General features: G+C 39.6%; 1 protein-coding gene across 3 annotated transcripts in view; it reads right to left on the minus strand.

The window, feature by feature from the left end:
- celsr1 (cadherin EGF LAG seven-pass G-type receptor 1) overlaps nt 1-13,684 on the minus strand; it is a 270,069-nt gene that overhangs the window by 81,913 nt on the left and 174,472 nt on the right. For all 3 annotated transcript variants that reach the window (XM_033039749.1, XM_033039748.1, XM_033039747.1), the window contains exon 6: nt 12,736-12,824. In XM_033039749.1, the coding sequence (XP_032895640.1) occupies nt 12,736-12,824 (89 nt within the window). The remainder of the gene's footprint in view (nt 1-12,735; nt 12,825-13,684) is intronic.

A 13,684-nucleotide genomic window follows, 5' to 3' on the forward strand; every position in this document is an offset into this window, starting at 1 on the left:
AATACATATATGATTACTGTTCTCACTCAGATTGAAACAAATCAACCTTCTATTTCACTGGCCAAGGCTGATAGTTATGCTTTCATCGAGAGTACCAAAGACATTTGTGTGCCTGAGAAAGGAATGAATACAAAGCAGCTGCAAAGTACCAAGTGCCACTATTTGCTCGTGATAGTCAAGAGTTGCGAGTGGTTAATTGTCAATGTGCACGGGGACCAGATCAATTAAATTCTTCATCCTTTGACATTTATACTCAACAAATATCCCTCAGATTTTAACATTAGCAATTGACCAACTATCAATGTCTGTTTCAGAGAAGAGTTCCAACAGATGTTCTGCACCCTTTGGTTCCCAGAATTGCTTCCTAACCACTCTAGAAAGGTCTGGTTCCAACTTTTGAAGCCAAATCCCCTGTCCGACACTCCTCAATGAACAGAAATGCCCATGAGCATAATGTAAAACTAAATTGCATCTATTTTAATGCAAGGAATCCAAATTGTAAGGTAGATGAACGCAAAGTTTTAATTAGCATGTGGCTCTATGATATTGATGCTGTCACCGAGACAAGGTTGAAAGACAGGTGGGACGGGCAACTCAATATCCTAAAGTCCAGAATTTTCAGGTCCCTATCCATCTGTAATAACACTTTCATGGAACTATGTACTTGCACACCTCAGTCCTCTGCTCTACACCACTGTCCGGCTGCCTACTGTTCACTGTGAAGGTCCTGCCTTGGTTTGACTTCTCAAATATAAAACCTCGCCTTTCTCTGAATTAAACTCCATTAACCCCTGAGCCTAGTCTCTTCACAATGATGTGGTGATCAAGAAAGAGCATTAGGTCATTTACGTTCTTGGGATTCTGTATGGCCATGCAGATTCTCTCAAAATCTATAAATGTGCTATAGAATGTATGTTGATGGGATGCATCTCAGCCTGGTCTGGAACTGCTCATGCTGTTGACCAACTGAATCTGCAGGGAGAGGTGAACCTGCAGAGAGTGGAGCCAGTTCATCACAGTTTTGGCCTAAAACTAAGCTGAAGCTCAGAGGGGACCGTGCCTTTGCTGTGTCGGCACCCAAATTATGGAACGATCTGCCTCTCCACATTAAACAGGCCTCTTCTCTGTCTGTTTTTAAATCACTTCTTAAACCCATCTCTTCTCCGTGGCCTTTGATACCCAGTAAGATGTCGACTTTATTTACTTGATTTAATTTCTTATTTTGATTGCTTTTAATGCGTGGCTATTATTTTTACTCATGTTTTATGTCTTTTAATTTATTGTTGTATTTCATATGTAATTTTTGCGCCTCATGTGAGCTGTTATGTTGTCTGTTTATGATGTCTTGTTTATTCTTCTGTACAGCACTTTGGTCAACATTGGTTGTTTTAAAGTGCTTAACAAATAAAGTTGGATTGGATTGGATCACAGGCTCATCACGTCCTTACATTCAGTCCACCGTCATGGTGCATTGCATCAAGAAGGCTGGAAGTATCGTCATAGTTGTCTGTCACCCTGGCCATTCCCTTTTCTCTCTTGTACCTTGTGGGAGAAGTTGCAGGGGCTTGTAAGATCAGCCACACAATAATAAGAACAGCATCTTCCCCACTTCTGTCAGACTCTTGAACCATCAATTATTTCACACCAACTCAATCAAGAAATAGAGAAGATCGATTTAAAGTCAGAGGGGAAAGATTTAATTGGAAACCCAAGGGAAAACTCTTTGCACAGATGATGTGGGTATTTGGAACAAATTGCCAGAGGAAGTAGTTGAGGCAGGTACAATAACAACATTTAAAAGACATCTAGACAAGTACAAGAATAACAATGGTTGTGAGTGATTTGGGCCAAACACAGCCAGATACAGTAACTTAGAGGGGCAACTTGATTGCCAGGGGCAAATTGGGCCGAAAGGCCTGTTTTCATGCTGTATGACTCTATATCCCAAAATACCTTGAGGCCAGGTAGTTAATTTGTAAATAGTGACGAATATTACTAGACCTTGCACTTTAAGGGTAAATGACATAACACATGATACATACGATTCCCCAACTGACATTACATTGACCTCGTGATCTTTACTCCACCATTGCCATCGTCTCTTGGGATGCACAAGTGTGGCCTTTTTTCTTTGAGCATGATAATGCTTCTTCACCATACTAGCACGTTGTTGTTTATGATAATCTCTAGTTTACAGTAGCTGTGAACCAATGTCCGAATGTAATGCTACAGCCCTCCACATTGTAGGATTTATTTCTCATCATCGCATAAGGTTTTCCATATGCCTTAACTGCAAATATCTATTCACGCCAAAACCAATGTGGATTTCCAAGAGATTTATCACATTGTTCTAACTTTGTTGTCACTCAATGGTATTTGTAAATCAGTTTAATCTGTGCAGTTGGTGATGGTTGAAACAAGCTATGCCCCAAACAGAACTCAAAACATCACCCTGCCAACTCTACTTCAAAGCACAGGTCACTACTTATCAAAACAACCGTTTCTAACAACTACTGTGACATTTGTTGTACTGATAGAGGGTGCAGGTTTGATAGAAAACACAACCTTTCACAACATGTGAAGGAATGAAAACATCTCATCTACCTCTGCAAGGAAAGGAGCAGAAACTTGACTGTGTGAGGTTGATATTCAGAGGCAGTAATTACAAACTTAGGGAGGTCCTATATTGTTCTGACATTGGACTTCACGGTTCATCTTACTTTTCACCTCAATTGCCAACACCTATCGCAAATCTTCAGGTAGTTTGTACCACATGAAGAAGAATTTCACCTTTGATAGACACAAAATGCTGGAGTAACTTCGCGGGACAAGCAGCAACTCTGGAGAGAAGGAATGGGTGACGTTTCGGCGTTGAGACCCTTCTTCAGGCTGGTCTCGAACCGAAAAGTCACCCATTCCTTCTCTCCAGAGATGCTGCCTGTCCCGCTGAGTTACTCCAACATTGTATGTCTATCTTTGGTTTAAACCAGCATCTGCAGTTCCTTCCTACACAGGAATTTCACACTGTCAGTGTCTGAGTGTTGGAATCTGTAGTTGGGTTTGAGGATGTGCCTGTGGGGACAATCACCATGTGCGTGGAGTAAAGGGTAGCTAGCCTAGTCCTCAAATTTGTTTTCTTTATTAAGTTTGTTTTATTTTGTTTAAAACCTATCATAATGAAGTGTGAATGAAGATTCCTGATTCTGCTACAGCTGCTGACCCGGCAACTTTGTTCTGATTTTATACTCCAAGAATTGATGTAATCATACCAATTTCTATCTCGTGCAAATAGGCACACACGACTTAAATATCTTCAATTGACGTTATTTTGAAGGTATATTTTTGTACAGCTGGATTGCTGTTTAATACGGCAGTAACCAATGAACAGAAAACTGCCAAATTTGCTTCTTGCCAAAATGGCAATACGCCACCAGACAAAGAATTAAGGATGGTTTAACAGAAGGAAGGAAGTATTATTGCATCTTGGAGCTAAGCTCTTTTCACCAGATAGTTCGGACAAAGTACACTTTTGAATAGCAGCGTTTTCTTGCTGGGTCTAATTATAACCTTGTCTGCACAATCTAACCTTGTTCTAACCTGTCTGTCGCTCACTTGAATTCCTTGCAAGCTTGAAGTGATGCTGTTGTTTCAACATCACAGCCATCCTCGAGCACCATGTGCCAGTCCCTCGTATCTGAGTGGAAGCTACTTGGTCGCTAGCATATTCTAGCAGAGGTCAACTTTGTCGCCAGTTAATGCACATATTAATGTTTCTGGAGAGTAGATCACTAATTTTATTGTTGAAAAACCTTGTATTTGCTTTCAACCAGGAAACATAACCAGGAGAAATGCTCAGCATCTGTGGAGAAAGAGTCTATATTTCAGGTCAATGTTATGTTTAAAGATCATTGACTTTAAATGTTAACTTGATTTCTCACTGCACTGATGTTTCTGGCCTGCTAAATATTTAGTGTCTTTTCTGGTTTCAATATGGTTGTTTCTGGGGAGAGAAACAGAGCTAACGTTTCATGTGAATGCAGCCTAACTTGCTGAATCTTTCCAGTATTTTGTTTGTTTTTATTTCAGGTTTCCAGTGACTGCAGTATTTTGCCTCTGATGTTCGACATGGGTCTCCGTACATCTGTGGCCTCAATCAAAATGTAATATAAACCAAGACTTATTTCTCATCACAAAACCTTCATGCTACCAATGAATGCAGCTTCCGGGAGCTTTGTCTGCCCCTATAATGTGATTAAACAGTTTAAATGTAAACAAAACAGATTCAATCTCACTCACCAGGAGATTCCTTCCTGAGGCAAACAGTTATAACATTCCTGAAGGATAAAGATGAGCAGAGCATCTGAGCCATTCCATGCCACATCAAACTTCTGTCATAACAATGGAATGCAAGCCTGCATGTATTGACAATCTTACTGAAGAGTAACAGCTTTATTTGATCTTTGTTGATACACTATTGAGACAGGATTACACAGTAGTGGCCTGTACTATCAACCCACAAACATGTCCAACAAACTGTGACTTTGTTTGTTAGGCTAAACCAAACCAAGGAAAATGTGTCTTCTGTCCTGGGGGAGACTGAGACTGATTCTCCTCCCCAATCTTTGCACATCCCCAATCCTTTCCACTCGTCACTTTAATTTCATGTTTCATGTATTTTGTGTTTCTATGTCAGTTGGCACATCAACTTCCCTCCTGGGATAAATCAATAATATCGTATCATATTGTATCGTAAAGTAGTAAAACTATATTTCCCAAATATCTATAGTTTATTATAATTGAAAATAATCCAACAGCTATTTAACTCTTCAAAAGATAAAACAGACATACACCATTCTCTTCAGAAATGACTCCAATTGTTTGCGTTTAAAACTAATATCTAAAATGTTCTAATTGCAGCAGTGTTCAATATAAAGCCTGCTCTTGTGCTGTACTGAAGCATGAATTATAAAATGATTTTATTGTGGTATCTAACACAAACCACCAAGTATCACTGCCTACCAATTACTACTGGCAGTGCTGGGAAAAAAAAGAACTTTGTTTAAAATTACCTTAAGACCATTATTTTATAAATTATTAACAATTTTAAAGTCTGAAGCTTGCATAAATTTCAGGGCAGCATTATTGCAAACTCCATTCGATGTAATCAACCACCTTTATTCTGAAAATTGGTCATTCAGAAGGAACGGTGTAATTATACAGATCATTCTTCTATATTATGCCATGTGACTGAGTTCAAAACCTGAATTAAAATATAGTCCTCGATCTGGAACGGAGAGCTGAGTTGCTGCTTGGAATAAGATCCACAATTTGAATGCTGATTATGCCCAAAACAGCATGTTTTGAGAAACATATTCAAAGAATCAGAAACAAAGCTCCAAATTTCTGCTGAAACCAATTGCCATACAGCAAATATAAAATCAGCTATGCCAGGCCAGCCGAGTAACATTGCAAATCAAATGATGGACCCAAGAGTGATAACTAGCTGTACTAGCATTAAAACAGCTGAAAATAAATGTAAATGCAAAATAGATTATTTTTACTTCTGACCTCCAGCTATGTTACCTGATTTAACATTTGTGAGATTATGGAGGTACAATATTCACTTTTGCAGAAAACGTTTAGGGGAAAAAAATAACCTTGATGTCTAATGGGACACAGATGCCCTTCCAAAGACATTAATCCAAGAAGTATAGAATTAGAGCCTGGCTATTTGACCTGAACTCAGCACTACCCAGCTATGTGTCATGGGTTCAGATCTTTATAGATAAGTGCAGTCATGCCCAGGATGCTATCAGTGAGTGCAAACTATCATAACTACATAATAATTTGGCTGGGGGTGTTGCAGGAGGCCCCGTATGTGTGGTGGAGTGGGTTGCTGCTGTCTACTCTAGCTGCTCGGATGCTGCATAGATCACGAGTTTAAGGCATGTTCAGGCTTGGGTTGGTTTGTTTAGTTTCATTTCATTCTCCGGTGGACTTCTTCATGGAATCCCACTAGTTTGGTTTAGTTTATTTTTTTTTTTCAGTTTAGAGATACAGCGTGGAAACAGGCCCATCGGCCCACCGGGTCCGCACTGACCACCAATCCCCGCACGCTAACACTATCCTACACACACCAGCGATAATTTACAATTATACCAAGCCAATTAACCTACAAACCTGTTCGTCTTTGGAGTGTGGAAGGAAACTTGAGATCCTGGAGAAAATCTATGCAGGTCACGGGGAGAACTTACAAACGCCGTACAGACAGCACCCGTAGTCAGAATCGAACCTGGGTCTAAGGCTGCAACACTACCGCTTAGTCTTTCTTAGCATATAAAAATATATTAAAAAATAATCTCACTTGCTTCCACTCCTTCTTTAAGATGCAAAAATAAAATGCCGTTAATAGGCGAATATTCTCTTTGTGCAAAACTTGGATGATTGCAGAGGAATATTGTGCAAAAACATGATTTCAGATAACAACCAGATCGAGGCTACTTCTGGAATCAAATAGAAGGGTCTCTTTAATAAAACTTCAATAGCCTCTTTAAACAGTTCCGTTTGTTTGAACTTTTGTAAAGGAAGACCAAACATTATCTTTGCAATCAGCTGGTGTTATTAGTTGACAGATGTGCAATCTCTTCAGTGAAAACGAGTGGCTCTTCTTTCTACTGGTTTACAATTCCATCCAAGCATTCTATTACAAATACCTGCCCGTCCGCCCCATCAGAACTTAATTTACTTTAACATTAAGTAAACATGATGGAGAACTCAAAACAAGCATTCAGATAACAGTTGGCTTTCTTTGTGCTTTAAAAAAAACACAAAACCGCAATGTAAGGGAGGCTGGCACAAACTCCATTTTGGGGTAGTTATTCATACTGAACGTGAAACTTTATAGCCTAGTTAAACATCACAAAATGCATAGCTCCTGAATAGACCCACTTACAATGGAAAATAGTTTTGACTACTTTTAGGTAGCAAGGCCACAGTAAGAGAAGATCTTTCAGTTCTTTTAAGAAACATGTCAGACACTATTTCCTTCCTACCTGGAAAGTGACATATTTTATTGACCTTAGTAAAAATGTAACATGTTTTCATATCTTATATCTGGCTCCAATATGATTTTGAAATTTATTTTTACCATTTATTGTCAGTGAATTCCTGAATATTGGGCGGCACAGTGGCATAGCGGTAGAGTTGCTGCCTTACAGCGCCAGAGACCTGGGTTTGATCCCGACTACGGGTGCTGTCTGTACAGAGATTTCCTCCCACACTCCAAAGACGTACAGGTTTGTAGGTTAATTGGCTTGGTATAATATAAAATTGTCCCTAGTGCGCGTAGGATATTGTTAATGTGCGGGGATCACTGGTCGGTGTGGATTCGGTGGGCCGAAGGGCCTGTTTCTGTACTGTATCTCTAAACTAAACTAAAACTAAAATAATTTATTGCTGGTTAAATGGCATCACATAACTGTCTTTTCGACCAGCCAAAAGCAACCTCTAAAGCAAACCAATCTTCAGTTTCAACTTCTTAAATACGTGTACACTCCCACAAACTACTGAATGGAAAGAAAATGGCAACTGAAAGCAATGCTGCTTCTGGTCAAATTCAATGTTCTGCTTTTCCCCATTATCACCTGGCAACAATATCTTACTACTCACAATGAAGTTAGTTGTTTTGTTATTACAGTGCACACATAAACCAAAGATTATAAATAATGATAGTCATGGAGCACGGAAACAGGCCCATTGGACCAATTTGCCCGTGACGACCAAAATGCCCCATCTACGCTAATCCCACCTGCCCATATCCCTCGGAACCTTTCTTATCCATGTACCTGTCCAAATGTCTGTTATGCCAAAGACATAAGTAGGCAATTTTGTGTGAAGTGCATGGATCTCCGGTAACACCTGATGGAAGTAGAGCTATTCCTACCAAATATTCCCCAAACAAAATCCACAATAGATTATTGAAAAGATAACAACATCTTGTACTCATTGCTGGATCACTGTATTAGAACAAATGGCAAGTGAACCTATTCTATTTAAGACATTAACTCCTGCATGAATTAGTTTGGTTTGGTAATATCCTGGTTGGGGGAAATGATTGCCTTCCATGCAATGGACGAAGATATTCCTACGTTAAAAAAAGTCCAGACTTCAAATGAACTTCTTAGAACATAATCCTTTATTACAATTCTGTGAAGGAAATAAATGTCAAGAGATTCATAACATAGACATGTTTTGTTTAATTGGATCATAAAAGCAGACAGCTAATGCTTTAGAAACGGTAATGTGCACGTGGCATAAATGAATTTTTTATTCCATTGTTCTATATGCAAAATTGATGCGTCTAATGCATTCACAACACATTTATACCGTGTGATTTTAAATTGAAGTATATTTCTTCCACAAGTGGCACTATAGTCCAATCAACTGTTTTCTTCATTTACAATTAGTTCAGATTCTTTTCTCAAGGATTAGTCGTAGAGCTATACAGCTTCGGCCCAACCTGCCAAGTCGACCAAGTTGGCATTCTGGGCTAGTCCCATTTGCCTGCATTTAGTCCATTCTATTCTAAATCGTCCCTATCCATCTGTCTGCCTAAATATCTACTGAGAATGTATAATTTTGACAGAGCGTAACCAATGGAGCAAATGCTGGGAGTTTTGTTCCAGCTGGTTGGAGGATGTTAAGGACAGAAGACGTTTAAGGACAGAATTGTAGAGAGTAGGACGAGACTGCTGAAGGCTATGCCTCCATGTGCAGCATGAAGAATGATCAGATACCTAGAGATATATACCATTGTACCTCAGTACAATTTACTCTTCTATTGATAACAAAGCAGCAACAATAAAGTCACCAGGATTTTTGTTTCATTTTTTTTTTTTTTAGTTTTAGAGATACAGCGCGGAAACAGGCCCTTCAGCCTACAGAGTCTGTACCGACCAGCGATCCCCGCACATTAATACTACACTAGGGGCAATTTTTACATTTATACCAAGCCATTTAACCTTCAAACCTGTACGTCTTTGGAGTATGGGAGGAAACCGAAGTTCTTGGAGAAAACCCACGTGGTCACGGGGAGAATGTACAAACTCCGTACAGACAAGCACCTGCAGCCAGGATCAAACCCGGGTCTCAGGCGCTGTATGGGCTGTAAGGCAGCAACCACTGCTGCACCACCAAGCCGCCCCAATCTGTTGTCTGATTGAAATGAAATCATCAAACCCAATATCAAATACTCAGCAAGAGGCGGAGACGGATGGCGACATTTAAATTCTTATTTCCTTTCTTACAGGATATTTACAAGCAAAATGAATTTCAATGACAACTTGATAACTTCATGGTCAGTATTGCTGATACCAGTTTTCCAATTTTTTTCTGGCGATGAATAATTATACTAAAAATGTCCTTTCACTATAGATTGAAAGCGGAGCATTATCTTCAGAGAGTAAAACTCCAAAAGCTTTCAGACTGCTGTTCCTCTATTCTGCTCATCCAGTGAATCAACCACCACATGACCGTTGCTCTATTATGACTGCATCCCAGCAAGTTTCCCCACTGAGACTTTCACATGTAAGTTCCTACATGCATTATTTTTCCTAAGCATAGGTGTCTTCTGCTTCAACCACGAGCTTCTACAAATATATGAATACGCAACATGGAATGTAATCCAGAGTTAGTTCTAGTTTGATAGCAGTGTGTTTGTTGAACTCTCGTACAGCTTAACTGCTTTGAATAATATTCCGGATTCAAAGACTGCAGATTTGTCTTGGCTGCTCACTGCAGTGCTACTCATCACCCAGCAACTGTTTTCATATACGCTTTCAATAAAAACAAAGCATAAATCCCGCCTCAGTGTTACCTTCCTGTCTTTTCAAGCCAGCACCTCAGATCATAAACCTTTTACACTTTGTGTTGAATAGAATAGCCAATGAGCTGCACGCAAACAGGAAGCTCTAAATTCCCCAGTCATATTTCTCACTAAAACTCATGTATTAAAGTCTGAAGCTGGAACAATAATAGTGGTGACAAGTTGGCAGATAAAAACGACAATTCCATCTCCCATAATATTATTCAATAGTTCTCTTGACAATAGTGACATTTCATTTCCCTCATGAGTTGTTATGGTGTTTTTCGACGGAAGATTGAGTTAACCTGTGGACTTTCAAACCTTTCCTAACCTCTCTGTCCCTAACAGTCTGCTCTGATACTTTCCATAAACATAGTTCTCTTGAATGTGCTTCTCGTATGTAAACACCGTTCATGCTTTACAAATAATCTGTTTATTTAAATCACTATTAATCCAGACATTTGTACAGAAAGTTGGATTTACCTTTTTGTACATGATTAGACCTTTGTACAGTATAGCACATTTGAAATCCTGGTCTTGGAGAGAGTACAAGAAGAGTCAGCGGCAGCCACATATAATTCCTAGTGTGTGCTGTCAGCTGATGCTATGCAGTACCACAGGTTGGTCCTCAGGGCCAAGGTGATCATTTCCACCACAGTTCTGAGGTTGCTAATGAAAAACACATGTAATGCATAGGATCTGCTGCAGTTGGTATAGGAGGAGGTTGATTGAGTAAAACTGAGTGAAGCTCAGTTCAATTTAGTTTAGTTTATTGCCACGTGGTACCTGTACCGAGGTACAGTGAAAAACCTTTGTTGCATGCTATCCAGTCAGCAGAAAGAGAATACATGATTACAATCGAGCCATTTAGAGTGAATGGGTGCATGATAACATTTAGTGCAAGGTAAAGCCAGTAAAGTCCGATCAACGATAGTCCAAGGGACACCAAAGAGATAGATAGTAGTTCAGCACGGCTCTCTGGTTGTGGTAGGATTAGTTTGGGATGTGGTTGGTGTGCTTTTTCCCAACACCTTTGCTGGGCTTCTGCACGCTCCCAAAGAGACTCAAGGTTATCAGTGCCTTCAGCATATAACCAATTAACAAACCAGCACATCTTTGAGATGTGGCATGGAATCAGAGCACCTGGAGTAAACCCAAGTGGTCACTGAGGCTACATGTAGACTCTTCTCCATAAACACAGAGTAAAATTTAAGTGGGACTACGAACGTCACCCAGTCAACACATGGATGACGTCCTATGCATCTCATCAGTTACTGTCTGGCATAACACATAAAATCAATGCATTTTTAGCCAGCCCCACGCGTGCACAAATTTCACTGCAAAACCATAATTGTAAATATATGGTACAATTCTATGCAAGTTAAAATCTTGAAGACTTCAATTTTAGGAAAGCACATTTTTCCACAAACTGTGCTCCGTCAATGTGAGCAAGAGTTGGTCAAGTTGCAAACAATACACCTGCTGCCCAGCTGCAAGGTTTAAGAAGCTTGGTCTAACGGCAGGAGAATAAAGAAGGAATCAAGTGTAATGTCAGAGGAAGAGGCCAGTCCTGTGTCTGAGGCAACACAGCAAACTTAAATGAGGCCCGGGTTGATGTTAGTATGGGAAGACTTATAAATATAATCACCAATGTCCCAACTCCATTTTGGATCTTACCAAATATTCTTAGAAAATCAACTTACACACAAGATTTATGACAATCCTTTTTTTGTGAGACCCAGAATCTGATGGGATTATTAATCAGAAATGTAAATTAACAACCACTTGTTTCTTTGATGAGCATTCTGTTTTATGACATGGATTGAGAGTTTGTTCATTGTCCTTATCAAATAATAAATTATAGGAGATACACTTTCATGAATGATAAAATCATTCCATGATCAGATATGTTCCTCCCATCTTGACGTGTAAGGAAATCGGTGGTTCATAAAATGGACAACTAATGCAATACAACCCGTTTTACATTGCGACAAAGTTAAAATTACCCTTTGCTCCATAGTTGGTCCTCTTTCAGTCAGCAATGTAGGGTTTATAGTGATGTATCAGAACTAAGCTAACTCAACCTTTCATTGGAGCTGGAAATGCTGCAGTTCAGCATTTCAAGCAAGCCATGAAAGCCCCAACAGTAGATAACAGGATAGAATTGCACTACAAGCACAGAAATGGAGCATCAAATGTATTACCTGAGACCGTTACGTGATTGTAGCAATGACCCATAAATCAAAATGCTGACTTGAGTAAGACTAAAGCTCAATCAATACCTAAGTCCAGCATGAGTCATTATGCACAAAAAAGGAAGAGCAAGCAGACCAAATAGATGAAAAACTATAGGCAGAGCTTCCTGATATAAAATTAAATTATCTCATTGTGCTGCTGTTTATTTCAGAAAACAAAGGTATCACAGGCTGATTACAGGCTCAAACATACTGGAGGGTCATAGAGTCATAGAGGCCCAACTTGCCCACACCGGCCAACTATATCCCAGCTACACTAGTCCCATCTGCCTGCGCTTGGTCCATATCCCTCCAAACCTGTCCTATCCATGTAACTAGTGTCACTTCCATCCTTATGATTGCCTTCAGCAAGGAAGATCATTTGTTGGCTGCTTACAATACAGTGTGACAATTGAGAACTGCACAGCACGTTTCATTTAGAATGAAAACAGCAATTGGAATGAAAGGGCCATCAAGGCTGCCCAGTTAAATTTATATAATTGTCAATTCTTCTTCAAAAATCGTAAACAACTATAGCCCATATAAAATGTCAATTTTCCAAACTTCACAATACTTTTATAAACCCCATTCAAATGTGGGTGACAATTTCATGCAGCAAACTGATATTTTGCCACCTACCTTATTGTAGTACTGGACCAGGACGGAGTGCCAATGTCCATCACTTACTCCTCCTTGTACGAAGGGGGCCACTGTCGTCCTGGACTCACCTGTTAAATATCAACAGTTCGGTTAAAAGAGTGCCAAGAATATACATTAACCCAAGAAACACATCTGTGAAACATAGAAAAATGATCCCCCCTTTATCCTGAACACTCGCTGTGAAGTTTCCTGGAGTTTTATGGATCACAAAGTTGTAATGAAACCGACCAAATGTTTCAGTTAATTTAATGGCTTTTCCACCCATGTAATCTTTACTTGTTTTTTTGGAAAATTTGTGTACTGGTTCATCTTTAGCTTGCTCCAAAGGTGATAAATCCAAGAAGGGTTTCGGCCCGAAACATTGCCTATTTCCTTCGCTCCATAGATGCTGCTGCACCCGCTGAGTTTCTCCAGCTTTTTTGTGTACCTGTGATAAATCCAATGATGACCGTATTATTCTAATAAGAAAAAGATTCATGCAGGAGAAACCCAGTCGCGAGCGAGTGGTATATTTTGATCAGTGCAGTCAACTTCAGACTGAGGGAATTCTTAGAAAAGCATGCATTATAGGTGATGACCAGCCTTTTCTGATTAATGCCAGCGGTTCTGCAGCCTGCACATGTTCAGCCAGTTCATTCATTTCCATGCACAAGTGTGAATGAGAGAAGTAATATCTAATTTCAAAATAATTTAAGGTACTTGATTGTTGTAAGTTTTATTGGTTTTGTGCCTTTATTCTTATTAGTTCTTTAAGTTAAAAATAAATAAATCTTTAGCGGTTTCTGCATGTTTGGCTGGGCAACAACTAGCTCGATAGGCAGGGTGCTTTTACTGGCTATCAGAGCATTTCTGTGGGCAGGACTTAACATTTACAATGGCTTGACCTTACTCTCTACTGATACAGAGCCAGCTTTGAGAACCGCAATGA

The sequence above is a fragment of the Amblyraja radiata genome, chromosome 21, assembly GCF_010909765.2.
Source record: "Amblyraja radiata isolate CabotCenter1 chromosome 21, sAmbRad1.1.pri, whole genome shotgun sequence".
Classification (NCBI taxonomy): Eukaryota; Metazoa; Chordata; class Chondrichthyes; order Rajiformes; family Rajidae; genus Amblyraja; species Amblyraja radiata.